At 38.3% G+C, this 26,595-nt stretch overlaps 2 protein-coding genes across 2 annotated transcripts in view; one reads left to right on the forward strand and one right to left on the reverse strand.

Annotated features, from left to right (window-relative positions):
* Positions 1–23,189, reverse strand: part of AP3S1 (adaptor related protein complex 3 subunit sigma 1) — a 33,778-nt gene extending 10,589 nt beyond the window's left edge. The window contains exons 1-4 of the mRNA XM_075526544.1: positions 23,033–23,189; positions 19,493–19,584; positions 16,943–17,054; positions 8,801–8,872 (exon numbers count right to left, since the gene is read on the reverse strand). Coding sequence (XP_075382659.1) covers positions 8,801–8,872; positions 16,943–17,054; positions 19,493–19,584; positions 23,033–23,101 — 345 coding nt within the window. The 5' untranslated portion in view covers positions 23,102–23,189. The remainder of the gene's footprint in view (positions 1–8,800; positions 8,873–16,942; positions 17,055–19,492; positions 19,585–23,032) is intronic.
* Positions 23,190–23,337: 148 nt separating this feature from the next.
* ATG12 (autophagy related 12) lies at positions 23,338–26,224 on the forward strand. Its single transcript, XM_075526545.1, has 4 exons — positions 23,338–23,570; positions 23,732–23,868; positions 25,478–25,540; positions 25,899–26,224. The coding sequence occupies exons 1-4, from the start codon at positions 23,402–23,404 to the stop codon at positions 25,956–25,958; spliced, it is 429 nt and encodes a 142-aa protein (XP_075382660.1). The 5' UTR covers positions 23,338–23,401; the 3' UTR covers positions 25,959–26,224.
* Positions 26,225–26,595: the final 371 nt, after the last annotated feature.

Here is a 26,595-nt window from a genome sequence, read left to right on the forward strand (position 1 = left end):
AATGAAATAGGTATGTCTAATCCCTCTTCCTTGCAACCCTGATTTGGGGATGCAAGCCCTGGTTCACAAATCTCTGCTTCAGAGACTGTATTTGCACTTTACCTAAAGACTAATTTGTTTTAAAAAAGGCATGCTTCCACATACTTTCTAGTAAAAATCCAGAGTTAATATGTGATGTATAATATTTTAATCCCATCAGAAGTCTGAAGACAAGGAACATTTTACTACTTTTCTGAAATAAACACATTGCAAAATCTGACACTTCAAACCATAATTCTGCTATTATTTTTGATATTCTTGCAATTTCTGTGTGGATCAAGTATAGAAGTAAATCTCTATCAAACAATTCTAAAGATGAGTTGCAAGTAGTACATCAAAAACCACCACACCTCCTATTTTTGTGCCATATCTCAAAAACAAAATTGAAGAGTTGTCTCCCTGATAAATCATTAGTATATTTAAGTAGAAACTTACAGTGAATGTGTTTAGAGAGGCTGAATACAGCTCTTCCTCTCTGCCTATTGCTGCTGAGTAGAGCTTTAAGAATCAAATGCTTATGAGAAAGATTAACAATCCTTACTGAGCGACTCTCTTACTCCTGGCATATATATGTCCCTCGTAACATACCAAGCTAAAAAGCATAATGTAAAAGTGGTGCCAAAGAATTAATTCTCCTGGCTTGATATTAGGTAAATTTAAAAGCTTTCTAGCATCACAATCAGAAAAAGATACAAAAACGTGTTAATCTAACATTAATTTACTCTACACTGACAATCCAAATGCATTGAAAGACGTCACCAATATTTACTTCTTTTTACTGAAAACTTATCTTCACTCATAGCATAAGGAAACAGTTTATAGCTGTACACAAATAGGAATTAGTAGATGTTGTTAGTATCAAAAAGAAAATATCAAAGATGTTAATATGGAAACTATTATTAAAAAAGAATACTAAAATAGAGACAAAAATGGCATGGTTTTTTCCTTAACCAAAAAGTTAACAATAACCACTAACAGCATTTAGAAGATGAAACATCTCTATCACTGGTGATGGTCATAAAGATTGCCACTTCAAAGAGGTCTGGCTAAAGATATTATAGAATCAGAGTTTAAGCCAATCAACACAGTATTAGGTTTGATAATTCCTTGGGGAGGAGATAGTACAAGAGACATGTTTTAGAAGTAGACAGATTTGCAGCTTCAATCACAATCACACTCCATTCCAAGATCAGTGATGTTTTTAAGCTTCTGCACAGGTTTATCTGGCCTTCTTGACTACTCCACCCCTTTTAAGTCATGTGGGATTCTCCTCAGAATATAGAAGGACTACCTATTAAAGAATATGCATAGCCACCAAAAACAAAACATAAAAACTACAAAGGTCTTCATAATACAGCACTGATCTGGCTATTTTGGTTATACTTTATTTTATCAAGAATTTACTAAGCAGGTATTTTTCACATGCTGTGAAATTTAGGGTTGTTTTTCTTTTCCAGTTTCTGAATGGGCATTATACAGACTTATAGAAGGACTAGTAAATAATTCATGCCTCCCAACACAAATGGAAAATTTTCTGGCTAGTCTTATCTAATCTGAGTGTTTACTGGGAAGTGGTTCTTTTCCATCTCTCAATAAAAACACAGCGTAACAGTGCAAATACCATCACTTGCTAGTGTAGATCATAGATTTGGATTTTATTTTCTTTTTAAAAATGCACCTGGCTCCAAAACAGCAAGCGCAGTCATCACCTCCAGATTTTACGGGAGTATTTATCATTTTACCCTTTTTGGCAGAGCTGGTGATGTCAAGGAAGAAATTCCAGCTGTAACTTTAGCCTCAACTAATAGCCCCAAAATTCAAAACTATTCACTTTAAAGTCAAAAGAATATTTCCATTGTTGAAGAATACATTTTAATTTTGGAGACCTGAGTCTGCATTGATAAGTATATGAGAGACTAAATTCCAACCTACAACCTGGGAAAGAAAAGGAATTTAATTCATTTTCCTCTTAACATTCTTGAAAACCTTGGTAAGTTCTAGAACTTGGCCCTTCTTTTAAAGCACAGGAATAATTCATATATATTTCTGACTGAAGAGGCAAGAAATGACATCTCAGTAAGTTTCTGCTTACTTCGCTCTTATTCAGCAGAGAATTTCACAGAACAAGCCGTGAAAGTCTAGTAGGACAGAACAAAAGAATGTAAAAGAGCAGGTCTTGATCTTTACAGATTATTAATTTCTGTTTTAAAATAAAACAAAAAATAATAAGTGATGTTTTTACAAAAGAAAACAAAAAGACCTCTTTTCTCAGGTAATCTCTTTCTAACAGCTTACTGATATGAAATACTGAGACGCTAAAACTCTAAGATAACAGGCTGAACTCCATATGAAACCTACACCAAAATGACTGAAGAGATTGAGCATTTGATTAGGTTTTCACAAGTGTTCTGGTTTCGCTGACATAGATTACAAGGTGCATTTGAAAAGAAATGTAATTAAATTATGCCAGTTTGGGTAGCTATTTTCCCACCTAACAGGTAAAGGTAAGCAATTAGAGTCCTGTCAACACCACTCACAACAGAGATCATTTTTTCCTCTAGAGTGCTACCAACACGGTAAATGTATAATGTACTAGACTACATCTACAACACTGTGTCCAGTTTGGAGCCTACAAGTGCAAGAAAGACATCAATAAATTGGAGTGAGTTCAGCAGAGGGTCACCAAAATGGTTGGGGCTAGTGCATTTGTCCTGGGCAAAGAGGATGGAGCACCAGGGCTGGTTCAGCTTGGACAACACGGGGCTTGGGGTCACCTAACAGCAGCCGCAGTGCCTACGAGGGGCTGTCGGGGCTCTGTCAGAGGGGCACAGTGGACAGGTCAGGGACAGGTGAGGCTGGGACCAGCCGTAAGGAAACCCTTCCCCAGGAGGACAAGGGAGCAGCAGCACAGGCTGCCCGGGGGCTGTGCAGGCTCCCTCCCTCCCCAAGCAGCCTGGTCTGAGCCCATGGCTGACCGCGGAGAGAACAAAAAAAAAAAACAACCAGTGATACAACTGCTCACCACCCACCAACCAATGCCCAGCCAGTCCCCGAGCAGCAACCACTACCCCCTGGCCAACTCCCCCCAGTTTCTATACTGAGCATGATGCCATATGGTATGGAATAGCCCTTTGGCCAGTTTGGATCAACTGTCCTGGCTGTGCCCCCTCCCAGCTTCTTGTACACCTGGCAGAGCATGGGAAGCTGAAAAGTCCTTGGCTAGCACAGCAACAACTAAAACATCAGTGTGTTATCAACATTATTCTCATACGAAATCCAAAACCCACCACTACATTAGCTACTAGGAAGACAATTAACTATCCCAGCCGAAACCAGGTTTCATTTTGAACTGGGTTTCGTTTTGGGGGGTTTTGTTTAGTTCATTGGTTTTGGTTTGGGTTTTTTTCCAACCTGGTAGAAGATGCAGAGATATCACTTAATAGATGACAGTAAGAGGCCCAGTTGGTAACATCACCTTAAAACAGTAGTGGTGCAACATCTCTACAATAAGTGCACATTATGTATGACAGTTCAGGGAACAACTCTATGACATGGCTTATCTGATGCATTTTGTATAATATGAAGACAGAAAAATTCAAGAAGTGGCCAAGCTTGAGCAGATGAACTAGATTGCATGGCCTCCAGAGGTCCCTTCCAGTGTAAATTATTCTATGACTCTAAGAACAAAGAAGCTGAACTGTTTTACTATTTTATAAATTAAAAAAAAAAAAAAAAAGCTTCTTGAGCACATAGGTCACGGATTATAAAAGTAAGGTTGTAGCCAATTACAAAAATGAAACAAGGCAACCACTGCATGACACCAAGAGAAAGAATTTGATTTACAGGTTCAAAGAATGCATCTCACCAAGGCATCAGTTCCCCTTGGTATAAGTTCTGAAAGAAGTCCACAACATGCCAGCAAGCTACAGATTAAGAAGTAAGTGACAAGGGAGCACTGTCTGCAGATAAAAGAGGGCAGAAGGCAAACTTCAGGTTTCTGGCCAGTTGTAGCACTGATGCCATAACCATACAGAACAGCAGTATACTTGTATGACTGGTGTTAATATCCAGCCTTTGACAGTTATTGCCATTATCCTTATTATGATGGATGCAGTGAAGAATAAATACAATTCTGAATACAGCTTCTCACAAAAAAAATTCCTCATAATTGAGACTGTATATGCAGATTTACAAATATTACAACAAGCTTTAGAGACAGAAAGAACAGTGGGGATTTTTTTTTTTTCTAAAGCACACTAGTCCACAGAGGAAGTCTTAGTATTCTACATCAAAACATTAAGAAAATACCTTCCTCAATCTTTTTAGTCGTAAAGAAACTATTTCATTACTCTAGCTGTTGGTGTTTTAAAGCATTGCTTTATTATCATTTTGCTCTCTGAAAGTCCTCTAGTAAATGTACAGTACAAATTAAAGCACCATGAATTACTGCTGAGCAGTTGTTTCAGTATTTCATGTTCAGTGTTTCACGTTACAGAAGATGTACATCATAACATTCACCTTTCCATCAAGCAAGTTGCTTTAAAAAACATGAAAGTTAAAATTTCTACTTATGCTCAAGCATGCTTAAAAAACTTTATTAAGTCAGAGGCAAAAATCTAGTTCATTATCTGGTTTCAAAAATTCACCAGTTGACACTTAAAAAAATTGTGCAAGAAATCTTAAGAGTACTATTTATCCTAATGCAAATTCTCTGCTTCCAAATATCTCCAACTTAAGGATTCCTGAAACAGAGATTGCTTGCTGCTATATTATTGCTGCTGATTGTTTCTTGCTATATTATTGTATTTTATAGCCCCTGTCCAATTTTCCTTTGGTTAATATGTCTAAACACTTTTGAACCTATTCATAATACTCTTGGTATCTATGATAAAATGGGACAATGGCATTCCATAATGTAATTATCAATCATGAAAAATACATTTTCTTTGTTTCAAACTTACTTCCTGAAATTTTATCTGATATCCCACTGTTCTTCACTTCTGAGAAACACAGCTGTTCATTTTCTTCAGGTTCAACACCTTTTTTTATATACTTCTTACTTGTCTGCCTCCAGCATATTGAATATTTAAAAACTTCTTCCATACAAGCTGTTCCATACCTTGGATCATGCTTCTTACCTTTCTTTGTGTGTTTTTCCTACCTTCAGTACACAATATGCAAGTCTAACATGCAGTATTTAAAAATGTTTGTAAAGCATGAATCGACACAGTAGCTTAAGCATTTTTTTTGTCTTGCCCCATTGTTCTTCTAAAGGAATGATTTTCTGAATAACAGAATACAATTAATTTTACTTGTTAATCTGTAATGAAAGGAAATTACTATGACCAAAAATATTATGTAAATATAATCCATTTACTCTCTTCTCTTAAATACACTATAAGAATAAAACAGTACCAGCAAAAGTTTGCTCAGATATGAGCAGCAGCAAGACATACATTTTTAATATTAACTATTTTCTTTTTCATTGCAAATACGTGTTAAATTTACAAATACACATTATTTTCTCTACTTTTTCTAATTAAAAATTTCACTAATTGTTTTCCTAAAGAAACAAAAAATTTTCTGAATTAAAAAAGCATTAAGTGGCAAGAATGTGCAAAATACACTTCAGCAGTGTATTCAAAATAGTGTTTAAATGAAAGGCTGAAGGCACATGGAATACACCTCTTACATTTATATTCTAAGTGATCAGACTGTTGAGAATATCAACTTTTCAAAATCTGAAATTGCCATTTTGTAATAATAATTTTGAGGTGTTTTTACAAAAATCAAGAGTGCTTCCTGCTTCTGTTCTATGGCTGTCTAAAAGCATGCATGCATGCTTTAACAAATGGGGAGAAGGAATGCATCAAGAAAAAACTCTCCAAGAAAATACGGCAAACACATTTTCTTGTCTTCAAGCTGCAATCTGATTCTGGACGGCTCACTGTTCTGGTCAGACAATAAACTCTTGGAAGAGATCATGATAATCCCAGGGATATTTCAATAGGTGCCAAAAACTTGTGGAAAAATAAAAGTACTTCCTTACATCCCTCACTGAATGTACTCTAGTATTTTAGTTGTAAAAGATGCTTATGATAGCTTTCTGTGACATCTTTTCCATCAGAAAGTGTTACAGTCCTGGACTCAGTGTAGGAATCAGTACAGGACTGAAATAAACCTCCTCCTCTGGAAAACATCTTGCTCCAGCTATAGCAAGTTTGTTTGTTTGTTTTTAATACACCTGATCTGTAAAGAGAGAAGCCCAATTCTCTCCTGTCACTCCCCAACACCCCAAGTCCTCATCTGATACAGCACATAAGAAACACTACCTCATTCCCACCTATATTCCATTCCCCAAATGAATTTCTAGCACTATACCAACATTCTTGAATAAGCCTCTTTCTTGGCTCCAGGTTACTATAAGCCATCACTGGGTCCTGGATGATGGCTGCCTGATGAAGGTAAATGTTTCCTTATAGAAATGCCACATAAAATGCTACCAAAGAGGCAACAGCTGTTGAGATTACATAGTTTAACTCTTTTACATGCTACATGATTTTTTACAAGAAAAGTATTTCTTGTTTTTTAGGCAGTTCTAGCAAGAGGAATAGAATAAAGTCACCTTAAAAACTCCACCAATAACTGAAGACGTGGATCAACTCTCATCCAAATTAGTCAATCCTCACTTTTGACAACACCAAACCACTCAAAATTTAAAATATTTTAAATGTTTCACCCCAAAGAGCTCCCACATGTAAGTGTCCACTATAACTAAGACTCTGTCTAGGCCAACCATTCAGCAGCAGTTGATTTTTTTTTCCCTATTGCACATGTGAAATCTATTAACAAGCCAGGCCACAAATATCTGACAAGAGAAAGTTAATGTATTGTAACTCAGAAGACTCAATGCATTTTGCTTCTTGACACGGTGACCTTATCAGCAGTTTAAAGAGAATTTAATGCTGTAATTTCATTCTCACAGATACACCTTCCTGTTTTTTTCTTACAGATCTACAAGAATACTAATGAACATAAACTGTACCAAATCAAACGTTTTGATCCTATGTTATGGTAAAAAGTAAGTCTTACAAACCAATTACAGTGGGGGGGGGGGGGTGGAGATTACATCAGATTAGTCACAACCACACAATTAATGCTACTGTACTGCTGGTAGTAGCCTTGCATTACTGCAGAAGTTCAGCTTTCTGTATTGTATTCTTTTGTCGACTCATGCTCAAGTTAAAAATCACTGCACTGGTTAATGCCATGTTCAAAAAATTTTTACCTCAAGGTTTCATTGATCTTTTATTTTGGAAATGGGTTAGTTTTGCTAAATTATCTAATTAATACTTAGGGTTCACGTTTTCCTCAGAGTTTGAAAATTCTAGCCTAAACATTTAATGGGATTCTCATGTAGTTTTTTAGTAACTCAAATGAAACACTTAAATTTTAGCTTCCCCTTAACAAATAGATTTCAAGAAGAAAATAGCATCTCATATCTGATACAAAGTAAAATATTCTTCAAGAAATGTAACATTTTGAAGCACTTAAGTTCTCTACATTTTACTGGAAAGAAGTTTCTCCTATAAAGTGTAAAAGACTACTTATGTGAAGAAATACTACTGAATGAAACATGCTACAGAGCAACAGCTTGGCCTGCACAGCAGCCAAAGTATTCTGCAGTTAAAGATAAAGATCAAACTTCTTGCCACAAAATGATTGCAGTATTTGGGTTCTTTAAGCTCAGAAGCCAATATATAAACCACTCATAAATTCTTTTGTACTTTAGTCTGCCATTTTGGAAAAAACCAACATGTTCCAGCCAGCCCAGAAATCCTAATGACTTGTCATGAGCATGTCAGTTCAAACACCTACTCAAGGTCATTTGCATTTCACTGTCTGGCCAAGGTACAAGTGTTTCTTCCAAAAGAACTTCCTGATTTTGAAACAAACTGAGTCAGTTCCAAATGGTTATTTCAGGTACTTAACTTGTTACTATTTATAGTCCACTCTTAGTGATTTTTGCCTTGTTTTCCTTTCATGTCTTTTGCTGTTGATGCAAAAAGATGTTCACAGATGGGGAAAGGTGACTGCACAGAAAGCAACAGCAGGCACAAAAGGCAACTGAAGGAATAAATTATCTACATTCAATTCTCAGCATTTTAGGTATTACACCAAGAGCTGCCAACATCCTTTTAAATGAAAGGTTAATGATTTGATGGTTAAAAGATTACTATAGTAATAGCATTTCTCAAAACTAGATTAATAAATAAATCACTTGTTCCTGATCGCTGGGAATATTCAAACAAGATTGTTTCTAAATGTTTGGAAAAAGACAAAATGTCTGTTTGAAATTTAGAAGAGAAAGATCCACACAGCATTTAAATTACATAATCATAGCATTTGGAAGGCAACTGCCAGCCTTAACTGGAAAACCCCGTAACAATTTCAGTTCTGAGTAATGTAACACCTAACCATAAACAAAACAGAACAAATTATTTCTTGAAACTAAGTCCTACTCTAAGAATATTCAATGTCTCCAATGTGAGTTATATGTGCAAATCTCCCACATTATTTTATTTTTTCCTCAGAAAGACATGTTCCACCATAGCTTTCAAGTCTTAAAAATAATATGTTGATAGAAGCTGTCTAGATTTCCCTGACAATAAAGATAGAATCATTGCAGAGTTTAATACCAAGTATCAGTTGAACCCAACATTTTACTTCACGAGAAATATTAAGGAGCTCATCACAGTACCTTGTCTACATGGAAAATTAAATCCAGTTCACAGACATTTTCAAAGCATTTGTCTAGCGTTTCCACAAATACCTGCAAAAAGAAAAAAAAAAAAAGCCAGAGGTCAAGCTTTAACAGAAACTCAGCAGTTCCATTAGGTGTGAGGTTTAACAAAAGCAAATACAGAAAATAAACACTGGGCAGATTTTAAGGCATTAAAAGCATCTATAGAAATTATGTGGTTAACGTCACTATGTCAACATTATGTTATCTGTAGAGGGCAAAACTGTATGCACAAGTCAGTTTATGTTATAACTCTGCTAAAAGTCACACAGTTTTAAACAATAGTTGCATCTTGAAAAAACAGTAACATCATCTATGCTACAATTTTCTCAGCTGTGATTCAAAGTGTTCCTTCCCATTTCATTAGAACCCAATTATTAAGCAAAAATCAGCTAGTTTTTTTCATTATTATTATTATCAACAATTACTACATTGCAGGCATCTCCCAGTTAACCAGACTACTGTTAACTTTGCCACACAGAGACACATGTGCAATGTAAAAATGTCAGCATCGTGCAAGTTTGTCAGCATTACAGCTTCCACCAAAAGTATAGCAGCTTTCACCTGGTTTAGACATGCTGAATTCAGGATGGTCCAAGGAAAAAGGTAGCTGTCTTAATGTCACACCTGCTGATCCTGTCAGGCATACCACCACATAAATATTAAAAAGTCCAGCAGTTTGTACACAGGCAAATGACCCCTCCCTGAATCTAGAATGTAAGTGCAAGAAGCAGAAAAATCCAAGCAGCTGCTGAGGTCCAGCCACTGATGATCTCTGCTGGATACAGACTGTACATTACCCTGCTCTGGGTACTCCGTAACAGATTCCTCGGTACTCACGTTAGCCATTTTGGTATACTAAGAGCATCCCAGCCCCCAGTTAGGCCAGATAATGAAAAGGTGACTGTACTCACACTCCCAGAGCTCCTGAATGCCAATCACCATGTGCTTGTGGTGAGTGCTGGCAAAGACTCCAGTCTTAGAGAGGTATAAGCACAGTTCCCTTTATGCAAGGAATAACTCCTATTGACTTAGATGAGATGTGTCGAGACCTCTTATGCTTGAGTTTGAGAGCTTAGGGTCCTCAAAATTAAAAAGAATTTCTGTAAGAATTTACAGATCATTTATTAATGACTAGTAGATAAGCTGCAACTTGTGGAAAATTTTAATCTTAGTTTTATATGTTGCAAGACCATTTTGTCACAATATGCGTTTAATGTTATTTATTAAGTTGTCACTGTATGTAATTTTTTTTTTTTGCAATTCTAAACTCAAACTCTAAAGCAGCAATATGGAAGAAGTTAAACACCTGGGTTTGATTCTCTCTCTTTTCAACATGGTTTATTAATCCCATCTTAGTCTTTGAGAGGAACCAGATTTCAAACTGCCTATGCCCAGAGAAATAGGAATTAGAAGCCATGTCTGCTGACAAAAACAAAGTGGATAAAAGGCCTGCTTCTATAGATAAGTATTTATGTCTACAGACCTAGTGAAACAGGTCTACTTGACATCAGCCACTTCCAGTTGTCTACCTTGCACATCAAGAAAGATTACTTTTACATCTGAATCCCTGGTCTCAGATCCTGCTTACACTATAAAACAGAAGAGGATCACACACTGCTGTTGCTATTACTACTATTATCAATCTCCATTTTAAAGTCAAACTACATCTAACTGATGTTCCATTCATTTAGAACAAGGATTATTCTTTAATACCAAAATACCAATTCATAACTTGAACTAGGAACATAGAGCATTTTCACATGCAGATTCAAGACAGGAATGTTCACTGACAACAGTTAACTACGTAAATGAATATGCTTCTGTTAAATTATACTAAAGCTAAGCAAAGCAGATCTTTTTTTCTTCAAGTAGTTGTTAATTTGTTATGATAATAACAGCCTTCTATAAAAAAGGGACATGAACAAATAAAAAACTTGTATGTTAAGCAGAACAAACTACACAGTTCACAACTATGTGCAGCAAGATAAATGACCAGAGATGTTCTCTTACTTTCCTTGTACCTTAGGAGAATGTGGTTACAAGGACTATGCTGTTTGATATTAGCTGCAGGAAGAAGATTGGAAATTGAGTGTAAACATAACTTTCATCCAAACATTTTAGTTACAAGAGCTAACAGTTTGACACTATTTTTGAAAGAAAAGAAAATATTCCTCATACACACCAAGCTTGCACATGAATTTACACACTCTTTGACATTCATCTAGTTCCTTGGTAAACAAAGGAATGCTTTAAAAACAAAAACAACTCAAAAATCCTCAGAAAAGGCCCCCACAGGTATGTGTATTAGTAGCAGTATGTATGCCCACACATCGACAACACAGAGGTTTATTTTTGTGACCTTCTTCCAGTAACTAGGGCTTCTCCTATAACACCACTTCATTCATAGTTACAACCATTACTTTTAAACCTTTACTCATTACACAGTGACAACACCACACACTGAATGAACTCACAGATCTCTGCTTCTGATGCGTGACCAGTAATGCATACCAAACATTTTTTAAACTAAGGGAAATCAGCTGAGTATTCTTCAGAGAGATTTTTCACCAGCTACGGATTTCTCATGGAAACTTTGGGAACTTCCTCAATCTTCCATTCATGGTGGAAAGTTCACTCAGAGTAACACCAGCACTGATAGGTATACATCTATTATGTAGATGTATCTAATAGGTATACATCTAATAGGTATACATCTATTATGAATAACTGGTCTTTAAAAGCATTAGTCTACAATGTAAACTAGATTTTTTTTACACTAACATTCCTTGACCTATTTTAAGTGCCTTCAAATAATCAATATGGTAAATAAAATTAGAGCCACTTTCATCATAATTTTAGTTGAGAGTCATAAATGAATGGCACACTATGGCAAGCAGTGCTAGAGTTTAAGTACTTCAGTGATTACTTCAGATGCTGCAGACTTGTAGATCAAAATAGCCAGAAGAGAACACGCACCAATTGTTTCGGGGGACAAACACACACCACACATCAGTCCAAATGCACCTTGTGATGTTATTGGAAAAGAAACGCAAATAAATGAGTCAAACAGCAGGAAAATAAGTATGCATGCACAATGAATTACTAGCTCCCCCTTGTGCTTAATTTTTGGAATCGTAATCTTTTACAGTTCAAAGACCAACCCATGCACATCTCCATGCAAGTAAACAGAAAAAAGAAAAAGAAAAGAAAAGGAAAAAACCCCACACCTTTCTTTTGTAGTAAATATGCTTCAATAAAGCCAGATACACACCTGGAGAGTAAAGTATATGAATCAAAATACCAAATTGTTATTTGATATATACAAGCCAGGAGCTCCCTATACTCAGCAATATGTCAAAACATAAAACACCACCTTTACCATGAAGGGCTCATTTTTTAATTAGGCAAATAAGACATTGAAGGAATAAAACATACATTAACACTGGGAAATAACAAGTCCAGCAGAAAAATCAGAACACCTAATCAATTAAATGCATCTGGTGCTAGATAATGTCAAATACTAACAAAGGCAGGTACAAAAAAGAAGTAAAAACAACAGGACTAACTCATATCAAGAATATCCCATCCTTCTTCCTAGGCTAAACAGCAATGGTAAACCTTAAGACAGAATTAATTCAATCTGTCCATGGAGAGTCCTCTCCTTCACTGCTTTTGACTGTTCAAAGGCTACTTGAGGCTCCAACTAGTTTAGAACATAATAGTCTGATCACATAGCCAGTTCTCCATACACAAGACTGGTTTCTCCTCTGCTTTAAGAGTGACCTTTAAAAAGTCATCATTCACATATCATTGCAAGCATATGAAATCAACTACAGTGTTTCCACAGCCTTTCTAATTGGGAAATCTGTAGAGCAGCTGCTGCTTTTTCCCACACTTACACTGACATCCCAGTCTTCTTTCATTTTTTTTTTTAAAACTACTCATAGATTATACAAAGAATGCCAAGATTACAGTGTAAGGGAAAGGCTGTACAAGTCCTGCTGATTAGTATAAACAGAAGTGTGTTAGATCTTTCAAGCAGACCTACCAAAAGACTTAATGCATTATCAATAAGGCTTTTTAGGTCAAAAATGTTCTAATTTTTGTTCTTAATTCCTGCCCTTTGCTTTCCACCCAACTCTAAAGTAAATGAATAGTGTTAACTGAGAACTAGTTAGGGATTTTTCTGCCAAAATAGGTATCCCAGTCATATGCCTCTTCCTTTTTTTATTTAATGAGCATAAAAGCATCTCTGGTGTGGGGATGATTTATCTTTAAGAACCGAGAAAAACATCTTTCATGAACTGCACTGCATTTCCCATATGAATCTTACTGAAGAACATTATCTTGCAAGGCTATATAAAACTTTTAATGGAAAACTGATCTCACAGATTTAGCTGCTTACTGAGTCAACACGTCTTGGAAGTACAACAATGGGCTAAAATCCTCAAAAATGCTTAGAGCTGACATAGGTTTTTAATTCCACAGAATAGTTAGGTACCATTGTAAATGTCACTCTACTTTTCCTCATGGCAGTCTACAGCTAGTTATATTTTCTTATGTACTTTATTTCCATGTGCTATAACCTTACACTTCACAGGCTAATGAGAAGAGTCTGAAATAGGTACAACTCATGACATCATTTACCCTGAATCCAAAAGACTGCAAAACCTACCAAGCATAGCACAGATACTGACCCATCTCCCATCCAATTAATCAAAAACAATAAATAGAACTTTGTGTTTGTATTAAAAAAAGAAATGGACAAAAATTAACAGTATGAATCTGCCTGAAGTGTTCAAACACATCTAGTTTGAACACAGTATAAAATCTGAGGCAGAGTCTATGATTTGTAACACATACAGTGCACTCATTAAGCCTGAGCCGAGAAGACTTACCTGTGAAACAGCTCTGACCTAATGGTGATACAAGTGGCCTTCACAGAAGTGTCTTAAATATTACAACAAAAACTTCATGCTGAAAAGAACTGCAGACTGCCATATGTAACTTAACCTACTATAGATTTATTCAGTTCACAAGACAGAAAACTCTCAAAAGCTAAACCGAGTTCTAGGTTCATTTCACCAGTTTATTTTCATGAGACCACAAACTGGCGCTCCACGTAACTACTTATTTAAAGAATTCAGTATATGTATGATTCATAACAAACTCCAGATGGCTTACTCTTACCTGTGCTGTCTCTGAACTACAGTAAACAAAGATGTATGAAAGTGGCTCAATACATCTCAACAAAAACCAGACAAAGCTTATCTGCTTGAATGGATGCGTATGCGCATATACTGCCAGTCTGTGTTGCACGTAGGAACAAGATGTAATAATAAACTTTCTGAGGGTGCTTTTCCAGTGTAAGATACATTTAATTCTGATTGCTATTGCTAAGAGGATTAAACAGATCCTTCTTGTGAGCCAGACTGGAAATTAAAAATGTTTCATTAATCTCTGTATTCTTTCTACTATAATCAAATGGTTGAATTACAATGATCTAGAGAAATGGGAATACTGAACAGCTGCAGGCACTATGGTGAGACTGTATTTATAAACAAAATCTTACGGGTCAGAAAAAAAGTAAAGTATTTCTATAAACAGGAATAGCATTTCTATTGTTTCTACTTCCTTCAAGTAATTATATTGGCATGTAATTAAACACAGGGGCGTAATGGAAAAAGATGTGAAATATAAAGACTGAGAGACTGAAATCCATCAAAGTACTTCTGGTACAAGAAGCAACACAATTTAGAGAAAAGTTTAAGATCTCCCTAACTCAGAGAGTTTGAGGGCTATACAAATATAGGTAGTAGTAAGCTCAAGCATTTGCTTCAACACCTTGAAGTAAAATTTAGGTTACACTGTGTAACTGGAAATAACTGGAAGCTACTGATGTGACATTTTTAATATACCATAATGAATAAAATCTTAGTTGAATTTGCATAGTGGCCCTGCAAAATATAACAGGTCAGACTGATTGACCTAGATAGTCTTCACTATCCTTATTATCTGATTAAACATAAGATATTTATAATAAGCACTTTATCTGAAAAACATCCCTAAGACACATGAAATATTAACATGCTTCTTTTCTCAGTTCATAAATGTTTTAGCACTTCCAAGTAAGAAGACACACAATGCAACAAGCAACTAAGCAACTCTGTACAGCAAACTGGTAAGAACAGGTAAGGTCATTGTATACCTCACTCAGTAACTTGCACTGTTCAGATACTGCAGAATGTTTCTATGACCAAAGATGATATAAGAACCTAGAAAAAGAGTTTCCTTCCCTGCTACCCACACACCCACTCGGAAAGACAATTTGGATCTACTGTCCAGAAGAGCACTAAACACTGAAGAGCTGTTCTGAATACTAACAGGTGATTACGAGAAGCTATTCAGTTCCAAGAAAGATCTGCAGGGAACCGTGAGGCCTTTAAGGCTCACAGTGCTTTCTGCAGTGAAATAATCAATAGATACAGGCCCATGTCTCAGGATACCACAGATTTTCACTTATGTAATAAATCAATTCTCTTGATGTGCAAGCTTTTGAATGGCTTAACAGTAAGTCAATCATACCTATATATATACGAGACCCATTTTATGTAATGACATACATCACCTCCTGGTGTGAAACTATTTTTTGCCACATCTACTACACTAACAATCATCAGTGAAATTGTTTATGTGCAAATTTTAGTTGAAAAATCACTGATGTAGTCAGAGTTCTCTTGACATAAGTGTTCATATTACCAGATATGATTTTTGTTGCTGAGTTGATATAGACATATTTACCAGTTTAAATCATACAGGCTGTATTGGGAGCCTTGCAGAAGACATTGTATTCAAGGAGTTAGTAATCTTGAACAGGCCACGTCTGCTCTACTAGGCTTGAGAAGGCTGTATCTTATTAATGTAATCTATAACTTAAAATGTCTTTGGGAAAGGTAAACTGTAGGTGGATCAAGGAGTGCAATGTAATGATCCTGACCAAGAGACCGTTGCACGTTTAGGAGTTAGTGATCCACGTAACACTTAATCTGAGAAGGCACAGGCCTGTGCTGTGCTGCACAAATTCCTTGGCTGCAGGATAAACTCAGCCAGCTCACTGTAACAGAGGAGCCTGCAGGCAGCTCCCACTTGGTACCAGTGATCAAGCCACCTGTGTGGCCTTGCCTGTATCTCAAACTGCAGCAAGAAGTTATCATGAGAACATCCTTTAGGAATAGAGTTGTTTTCTTGGGAGGAAATTATATAATAGCTCAAAGGTCCAAAAAAGGGAGCGCTTCTCTCCGTGGACAGGATCTGCTGTGCACAGCACACCGTGGGAAAAATCCACCTGGGCTCCACTGGATGCTGCATGAACACAGGATGCCCAACACCTGAAGGGGTGTTAAGATTTACTATCTACATTCTTCCTCTCTGTTTTATTAAACAGTTATCTTAAGCCATTTTGTTGTCGAGCCTTTCTTATTGAGATCCAGAAAGAACCTGTAGCAGTTTTCTTTCTCCTCACCTCTCCCCACCCACCCCTGCAGCTGCAGAACACATGCCTAGGGCAGCATTTGCACACGTTTTCTAAGGTATATCTGACCAAAAGCTCATAAGCCACAAGGAAAGTTTCATCCAAAGAGGTTTTGGATGGGTTAATCCATTATATATTTGTAGTGAATACATAATACACACATATGCGTGTCAGTGCGTGTATATATGCACACACACAAAGCTTTATGTATCAAGGTTCTCATAATCTAAACTTGTCTAGCGATGTTTGAACTGCACCATTTTTACCTGCAGCCAAAACAAGGCCTTGAAAAGCTGCAGCAAAAAATAGCTGCTGATTGTTCAGTAGGTTCCAAACAAACTGTTTCCTTACTTTCTCATCAACTTGGGAAACAACTTTTTCAAAGACAGTCCAGAAAACTGCAAACAATCTAAAAGTAATACTCAGCACTTTGGGTGTATTCACATTATGAAAGCTACCTTCACTTCCAAATATTACAGAAAAAGATACAGCTAAATATTGAAGATCTAAGGTACTTAGAAGTAGGATTCCACTTATTAAAAAAACAAACCAGCAAAAAAACTTACTTGTATGAGGTCTAAAATGCCAAGCTCACTTTCTGAAGAATCCACACAGAAGACAAAATACAAGGTGGCATAATGTCGGTAAATTAGTTTGTTATCAGATCCACCTATTAATCTAAACAGGAAAGAAATCAGGAAAGCTCAGTTAGCATCTCAGCATAAGCTGGGCAAATCCTCACAGTTATTTCAATTAACAGGAGGCCTATTGTTAATGGCTGGCTGGAGGTTTCCCAAATCCAACTATATCACCAATTTTATTTTGTGATATAACTACAATGGAAGAATACTAAATAACAAGACAGCCTAAATTATATTTACCACACCAGCATAGTTATTATTATCCATACGGATAATAATTGCATCAACATATGCACTTTTTTATTAAAATCAATTCAAACAGATCATGCAGTTTCATCAAAAAATGGGTATTAAATGTACTTCCATTACACACTAGTGGGCACTGTACAGGGATTAATCTGCTTTACAGATTAATAGAGCGTATGCCTATGAATGCTTCCCTGCCCTTCTCAGAGGAACATCAACAGAAAAAGAAAACTATAATGCAGACTGGCATTTGGATTACAGAAAAGGCCTTAAATAGGGCTTATGGTCCACTTAATAACCAAGACCATGTAACACTTATGCTACAAATTGTTTGTTATCTTGAGAAATAAGACTGTACTACAACCAATAGTTTGTGATGCGACGTTAAAGTCACAGAAGCAATTAAATTTTTATGGACTCAGTAATCATCAAGTTACTGAACAAGAAGAGAAGAGGTCTAAACAGGTATTTCCTTCCACTATTCTGCTATAGCCTTCCCAAAGAAGGTACATAAATCCTAAGAAGAGATGTTCTTCAGATCATTGACATTTGCTTTGAGCAGTAGTAGGCCTGCTCAAATAGAAATGAAAATATTTTGTAGCCTGAACCTACATGGCTATGAACATCATAATTCTCCCTTAATTCTGTATCAGAACTGAATCACCTGTTTGGTTACCATAACTCATCCCTTTAGTTTCTGCCTTCATCACAGGGAGAGAATATGTAAATAAATAAAAAGAACAAGACATCTTTTAGGTCACTTTTGCTTAAGCACATTGCTTTGCATTAGTGCTTGGGTGGGGGGAGGGGGAACCCTTTGTTCCTGGAGAGCAGGAACTACGTTTAAGAAGTATCAGCCAAAAATATTACAAACAAATGTGAAAATGGAAAGAAATGGCAATTAAAGTTTCCTCTTGTGTTTTATATACCCAATTATTTCAAATACTTCACTACAAAGAGTTAGCATATATAAACTGTAGAGGCCTTTAGGTAAATGGCAAACTATAAAGTGATCCCTGTCCTGAAAAAAAAAAATACTGAAAAAAATATATTGAAATCATAACTCCAGAATTGAGCAGCAGGAGGAAAGCCAGAATTGTGCCTTTGGTCTTAAGTTTTTTTGTTACACAGCTGTGATGTTTTAAAAAGGCTCCAAATGGCTTCTTTCACTTACAGAATTCAAGCCAGCATGTTTTCAGCTTGAAATCATCTCCAAGAGCCTAACAATAGAATCACCAGTTCAGTACTTGGAAGAGAACAATTTTAGTTTAAAAAATAATAAAATAAAAAGTAAGGAATCATCTTGATGAGGAAAAAGACATCGTAGCTGACATGGTACACCTAAGCATTTACCTGACTCTGCACACAGAAAATGTAGGCATTAACATACTAACTTTCAGTAATCAGAAATTTCCATAATTACAATATTTAACAGGCTATGACAATTTCTATGTTTAGAGTGGAGATCATGAGCTTACTCCATCAGTTATGACCCCTTTTCCTAGAAGGTGGCTTTGTAACTGTTTAGTCTTGATGACTAATATCTCAAAACACTTTTCCACTTCCAACTAAAGCAAGACCACATTCAAAAAACAACCAAGATTATTCAAGAAAGAATATTTTGTGCATGTCTTCTAGAGACAGAAGATGTAAGTCTGGCTTTCCTCCTACCTTGCTCTACCTACATTAAGAAAAAATCTTGGTTGAAACTACATTACTTAGCACATTCAAAACCTATTTTTTTCTTCCTAGTTTATATAGCAAGCTTGAACCCTGATAAAAAGGCTGAGGAATCTTACTGTCTGTGGCTGTCCACTCAAATTTTGGGAGCTCAAGCCAAAGCACCAGCTACAAAATATTTTAATTTTCTAAATGGGTACAGGAAATGCCAATGTCTCTTCAAATAAGACCAGAAACCTTCAGCTTGATTATAGGGAAACTGGTTAGGTATCATCTGCCTGTTTCTTCCCCATCTTGTGCCTTAAACAATTACAGCACTAGAAAAAAATGGTTTTATTGCCTAAGTCATTTGTATACATATATATACATGCTTCAGTTAGTAAAGACTATGTATATCTGGTGCAACATGATGTTATTTGTTGTGTATTAAAATATGTCAAGTGACATGGCATTTACATTACAACTCTAAAAACAGTTAAATTACAATCAGCAGTAATAATATTTGCTAGCCAATAAGTATTGGGCATTTATTTCAAACTTGATACTTACAATCCTCCTTCTAGGAAATTACAGACATTTTCATCACGTTTCGATACTAAATGGAAAGTTTCTCTGATAATTTGTTGCTGCGTATCTTCACTCTATGAAAGAAAACATATTTTGCTATCAAGCTAAAATAGATTAACAATGCACACAACACACAGCTAACAAATAGAACACAAAAGTATATCAGCACCCTCAAACTATCTACTTCTGAAGCCTTAAATTTGCCAGTTAACAAGCTGCATACTGTTTGTCATTTCAACACAAAAAGGCATTTTTACAAGTTAAGTTGCAGAAGAATACATTACTGAGAAATAACTGTGAAAAAAGTGATTGTTTTTAAGAAACTTCTAAAAAAAAGCCATCTAAAAATAGTTTCTTCAAGTAGACAGGAAGTCTTCTCAAGTATTCTGAATTTTCTGTATCTCCACCATAGCCTGAAGAGCTACAGACATGTTTTGAAACTACTTTCACCCATGAACAGGGGGGAAAACAAAGTCTCAAAAGCTTGAAGGGGAAGCTAAAAATACCACAATACATAACTCTTTCAGAAGCAGCTTAAAATACAACAGCATCATGAGCAACAGCTTCTCCTAAGCCATTAACTTTCCTTCTAGCAGATCAGCAACATCACTTCTGAGTTCGAATTCACTTGACTCTTCTGGAGTTCCCACTGCGACTCCATCATTCCTGCACACTTGCTTTTGCTACCCTTCTGTAATAGTGGATTTGTTTTTAACAAGTCTCTACTTCCATAGTAAAAAAATTTAGATACAATTCCTAAAATCCTGCATTTGTTTTGTAGCACAGAACCCTAAAAGTTATCAAGGATAGATAGCCCCCATCCCTGCCCAAGCATGTAAGTCAGCATTTTAAACCATTATATGAACAAACACTCTAAGCAAAACTGGTGCATACACCTTAAAAGTGATTTCAGCTAGAACAGTGCAGTACCCTGCATGACTGCTAAGCAAACAAAGCCTGGCACCACTGTGGTTTGCATTAATCACCTTAAATTCATGTGTTATTTTACAACCAACCTCTAGAATCCACAAAGACATCAGCAAAAAGCTCCAGCAGAAGTAAATTGCTCCATAAAACACAGAACAAGAAAGTGCAGGTTCCTCTGCTTCTATAGTTTGTGTTCCTTAAATCGTGCCTGCCTTACTCCACTGCAGTTATGTCAGTTAGTTCCCCAATAATTTCTATGGTAGCAGGAAACAGACAATGCATCTTTTTTCCTTAAAAAACTGAGGTACTGGTATTTAAAATAACTTTTGTTTTCAGAATCTGCCCTTATTCACAAAGTTGTTCAGAAACTTATTTTTAACTTTGAAATTATGGCCACAGGTCTATATTCTGAAACAGAAAACCATGGCACACCTGTCTTTCTATTTAATTGCCATGAATTATTATTTTGCTACCTACTTGCAAAAGATTATTAACCTCATTTTATGCAGTAGAAACTCTTTCCATTCTCATATATATGAGGGGAAAAAGTTACACACATTAAATTTTGGTATCATGAAGCAAACAAATACCTCTTTCACAGATCTGACCAAATTAATCTCTCCAGAAAGCAGGAGATGCTTCCGCTTGTAAAAAAAAAAAAAAAAAAAAAAAAAAAAAATTGCCTCCAGTACTGGTTCAATCGATACTAAAGTATGCACATGTTTCAAAAAGTCCATAAATAAATCTGCCTTATTGAAGTCACACACAAAAAGATAACCAAGACAATTGCACCTGTTTCTGTGCACCACAAAGCTTTAGGGAAATCACCTAATCACATCATTTCTTAGTTTAAATTGCTATTCACGTTTTCAAAATTTCAAGGTCTTCTGTTTATATATATTACCCTACTTTAAGCATTGAGGATTTGTTCTAATTCCAGTTACGAAAGCAGCAGAGCAGAGAGGAGTTGACAAGAAAAATCTGGTATTCTCCTGCCATTCACTCCTCCCCTCCCCCTGCTTCTTCTCCCTCGTAGGACTTTGATTACACAACAGTAACAGAAGACACAAAAAGATAATTAGATTTGAATGGAAAATTACAATGGAAGTTAACTGCTTCACATTAATGCAAGTTTTGTACATCTTTCCAAAGACTTTCATCTACCTATGTGCTACCTCCACATTGACAGAAAAAAAATAGAAAAGAAACAAACAAAAAACTTCTTTAGTCAGTTACTGTAGCTCTGCAATGGGAGTTACCAAGAAGTGACTGGGGATGCACAGAAGGGGAATGCTTATCAATATGTGTAGGTGAGAATATTCCCTTTTAATTTTTAAATCACAGATGGTAAACGAAAGATATCTGCTTGGTAACCCAGAATTGATGAGAAAGAAGAAAATGGCTTCACAAACACATATTAGAATTCTCCAGTATTACCCTTCTAAGGAGAACAGATCAAATTCAGTCATCCATAGCAACGACCTGTATCAGTTACGCTCCTTTAATTAAAAGCCTGACAGTGCAAACTGAAGTGTCACAGTCATCATTTCTGCTCTGAGATGCAGAAGTAAGGCACATTCCTTTCAATAAAGTTAAATATGACTTTCGTAATAGCCAGAATTGCAAGTAAGTGGCCAAAAATCCAAGTAAGAAATAGCACTACTGAAAAATAATATTTTGTTTACATAATTCTGGGAAGCATCAGTTGTTTTCTTGTGTTTTATTGTCCATGGTCAGCCCAAGCAGAGCTTAGCCTATTTGCTAGGAAATACAGTACGTGATCAAAACATTACTTTAAAATCTCTTATCCTTGAGTTAAATCAACTGTTTCCACACTGTTTCTTAATTCCCTGTGGCTGCACTTTCTTTTCATTCAGACTAGGTGCTTGTGCAGCATTTTCAGAGCTGCTTTGCTACTTGCCTTCTCCCATGTAAAAGAATATACTTGTCTATTTAATTACATTCCTTTTTCATGTTAACGGTATTTTTACAGTACTCTGAAAGTTTCCAAAGGAAAAGGCTCTGCTTACCGAACCTGAGTCCCATAAAACTCATCTTGCTAATTGTAACACCTCTGCCACAGCATGGAGACATGCAGCGCTACATCTCAGACGCCCAAACTCTGGCTAAAAAGCACGGCACGGCAGAGTTTAGAGTAGTGCTTCCACAAATAAGCTCAGAGAACCGCGTCTGCCGTCGAACGAGACTCCCCTCCTTCGCCTTCAGTACTACCGAGTACAACTTCCAGTGAAGAGAACCCTGGCTGGGAAAATAGCTTTCTTCGAAATCTCATCTTCCTTACTGCCGGCTCTTACAAGGTCTCAGCACCCTCCATTTTCCCACGCCCTCGGCCCACGCCGCTGCCTTAAGCACACAGCAGCCGGCGGCACGACCTGCCGAAGGCGCCGGGGCAGGACCCGGCCCGGCGGGTCCCCGCGTACAAATGCCCACAGCCGCACCCCGGAACCGCCGGTCCTGAGGAAACTCGGCGGCCGCAGGGCGGAAACATCCGCCACCTCAGGCGGCCGGCCGCCCTTCCCCGCCCTCCGCCCCAGCCCGGGAACCAGGCCCCGCGCAGCCCCGGCCCGCCCGTACATAGCGCTGGTAGAACTTGGAGAGCCGCGGCTTGCCGTGGTTGTTGAAGATGAGGATGGCTTTGATCATGGTGGGGCGGGAGCGGCGGCGGCCGCCGGGCTCGCTGCGCTGCACCCCCCCTCCTCCTCCTCCTCCGCCTCTTCCCCCCCGCCCTTCCCTCCCCCCGCTCTCGGGGCGGCGGCGGCGGCGGCAGCAGCAGGTCGCGCGCACCACGTCGCCGGCAATCCGCAGCCGCTAGCGGCGGAACGGCTCTTGCCGCACGTGACGCGCCCCGCCCCGTCACCTGACGGGAAGGCGGCGTACCGCCGGGGACAAAACGCCTCGCGGAGCGGCCCCGCGTGGCGTAACTTCCGCCGCCCGGGGAGCAGCATGGCGGAAGCGGAGGAGCAGTCGCCGGTCTCGCCTCAGAGCGAGGGCCGAAGCGAGGGCGGGGAGGAAGCCCCGGAAGGCGGAGCGGCAGCGGCGGCTGCCGACCCGGCCCCTCCTCCGGCCGGCTCGCCGGGCACCGAGGAGCCTGCCGGCGACACGAAAAAGAAAAGTAATGGGGCGAGAAGTCACCGTCGGGGCGGGCGGGCGGGCTTGTCCGGTGACGGGCGGGGGCGCTGGCCAATGGGCGGTGGGAGCGGGTAGTTCCGGCCAATGAGGAGGCGGGGGGCGGGTCCGCGGCCGGCGGCGTTAACGCGCGCCCCTCCCCCGCAGTTGACATCCTGCTGAAGGCCGTGGGCGACACCCCCATCATGAAGACCAAGAAGTGGGCCGTGGAGCGGACCCGCACCATCCAGGGCCTCGTTGACTTCATCAAGAAGTTCCTCAAGCTGATGGCCTCCGAGCAGCTGGTAGGGCAGGCGTACCTGGCGGCCCGGCCTGGCCCAGCGTGCCCTGGGCGGCGCGGGGGAGGCCGGGATCCGGCCGCGGCAGGGAGCAGCGCTCACCCTGGGTCCAGGCTGTCACACCTTGCAGGGAGACCCTTTGAATCTAGGCTACAGCTTGTCGCAGGAAACTTGGCGTAGGGGCACCAGTAACGCTCTTCAAAGTGCACACCACAGTGTGACGTTGAGACGAGCTGTAGTGCTGCGGTTTGGATGTGATCGTGCTCAGCTCCAGCCTGTGGGCTTTTTGCAGTTTCTCCGTTTCTTCTTCTCTGATGCTGACGTGCAGAGCTGTGTGCACGTTGTGCAGCGATGTATTTCAGTGAAAGGTTCATATGCACAGTGTAACTGTAGAAGTCAGGTATGCAGAAGGGTATTTGGGAGAAAGTCTAAAGTGTTTGGGGTTGACTTTCTAAATAAGAGTGTCTGTTTCCTTCAGAACTTACTTTTCAAACAGCTACATTACTGTCATAGGACTGATTTCTCTTTTAAAATGGGTAGCTTGGAAATGTTCGCAGTTTGGCAGCACATTACCAGTACTGTTTATGTGATTCTTCCTGTGAAGCCCAGGTGGCCTTCTGAGAACATTGGAAGAGGTGGAATAGATTCAGAAATATGATTGTACTAATTTTATGATTAGCAGTAAACTCGTAACATCCATACACGTCAAAGTTTTCATTTCAGATATAAAGTTAAAGCTAGACTCATTAAAATAGTCACATGTGTAGCTAAAGTATAGATGAAATCACTCTGTTCTTGGTCTGGAGGCTCTTATTTAAGCATACAGGACTAAATGGTTTCACTAGCCTTCTCTTTCACCTGGAAATCATGAAGGGTTTCTTTTTGCCAAGGCTTAATATCTCAAAGAAGAGTAATAGTTCAGGTATTTACTGTTCATGGATGATCTCAACAGTTTAATTCATTAACTGCCATCTCACTGTCTCAGGAAAAAAATATAGGAGCATGGAGTCTTCCAGTGTGGTTTAAGCTTAAGGCTATACTTGAGGAACAAAGCCCTAGGAATTTTATGACTCTTCTTTGGAAATAGCACGTGATACCCTACCACACACTGCCATCTTGCACTGCAGATCCCAAGGCCCTTTTTGACATTATGTACTAGGTACTATATGCGTATATACGTTTGGAGCAGGAAGTGAGAAGGATGACTTTAAAAAAAGAACAAAATAATTCTAATTTCTGTGACTGCCATTCTAGTTGAGCAAATTTGGAATATCGGGAATGGTTTGGATACTTGAAATAAGAGCAAGAACTAAACCAGTGAATTCACTTTGTGCTGCTGTATGGGAGGCTAATGGGTCAACTTGCAGGAGAAGGCAGTCAGCACGCTTGCTTTGGCTTGGTCTGGTTGGCCAGTCAGAGGTGACTCCTGGAAGTCATGTTGCCCCTCCACACTGAAGTGAAAATACTAATTCGTGGTATTTTGGTGTGGACTGTAAAGATTATAAAATAAATGGTGAACAGAGGGCAGATTTACCCACCTCTGTCTGCAGAATGTTTCTTCTGTGTGATCTGTGATCTATGGGAGATCTCCATCTTCTGGTTTTTTTTCTTGCAGTTCATATATGTAAACCAGTCTTTTGCTCCATCTCCAGACCAAGAAGTTGGGACCCTTTATGAGGTGACTTTAATTTTAAATATCCTTTCCAAATGTGCTTAGCAGAATTTGTCAGTACATTTCTGGTACTTGAAATCTGTTACTGCCCCTAGCTATGCTGGTAGTATCTTGCATTTAATATAATGTAGTTGATATTCGCAGATTTGTATGAATACGATTTAAAGAGACATGACTTCATACAATCTTTGGAAATGCATTCCTTCACATGCAGCATGTTGTGATGGAGAGTTTTGTTATCAGTAACAAAATTCCAGATGACATCACCAGGTGACAGAGTTATCGGGGGGGGGGAGTTCGCTTCATGTATATGCTAGCCCGTGAATAATCTAACAGCTCTTGTTTTGTTTTGTTTTTCTTGCAGTGTTTTGGAAGTGATGGCAAGCTTGTACTGCATTATTGCAAAACTCAGGCATGGGGATGAATGACAAGCAATACAGTTGTTTAGGAGTTGTCTTCAAAAATGGAAAAGGGACTAACTTCTTAAACTCTGATGTGCATCTGGGGTACAGAAAAAAGTCTGCATCTGCCGTCTATAAAGTAGAGCCAGCTCTCTTGCTGCTGAGTTCTCAATTGCTGTATCTGAAGGGAAACTATTTCATAGTTGTCTGGAGGACTGGGCAGCTCTGTTACTCTATATGCTGTACTGAAGATAAAAGTTCCTTTTTATTAAAAGGGGTGTTTATTGTATGTGTAACCTGGGATTCAGTTTGCTTCTGACATGTTGTACACCTGTTATGTGCATTCTATTCTTTGTGAAGGCTTCATCTTGAACTTGTATTATCTCATGCCATTTCAAGACAGTATTTTGATTTATTTCTCATAATTGATATGTAGGTATTGGCATATAATCTAATTACTTCACTCTGTGCCTTCATCATGTTAGTAGTGTAAGTACCTCATTTATATGGCACAGCATAATGATTTGCCTCAGAAATACTTTCCTCCCACCCAAATCGTGTAGTGGTTTGTTGAAGGCTGAATGCTTCAGCAGTTGCCAAGGTATTTCTTCTGGCACTGTTTAATGACTAGCATAATTAATTGAATGATGCAACTAGCTG

Source organism: Mycteria americana, chromosome Z (assembly GCF_035582795.1).
Source record: "Mycteria americana isolate JAX WOST 10 ecotype Jacksonville Zoo and Gardens chromosome Z, USCA_MyAme_1.0, whole genome shotgun sequence".
Taxonomy (NCBI): Eukaryota; Metazoa; Chordata; class Aves; order Ciconiiformes; family Ciconiidae; genus Mycteria; species Mycteria americana.

Coding starts and splice junctions, on each gene's coding strand:
- ATG12 (XM_075526545.1), top strand. CDS start 23,402: ATGGCGGAAGCGGAGGAGCAGTCGCCGGTCTCGCCTCAGAGCGAGGGC. Junction 23,571..23,731: donor CGGCGACACGAAAAAGAAAA/GTAATGGGGCGA, acceptor CCTCCCCCGCAG/TTGACATCCTGCTGAAGGCC. Junction 23,869..25,477: donor TGATGGCCTCCGAGCAGCTG/GTAGGGCAGGCG, acceptor TTTTTCTTGCAG/TTCATATATGTAAACCAGTC.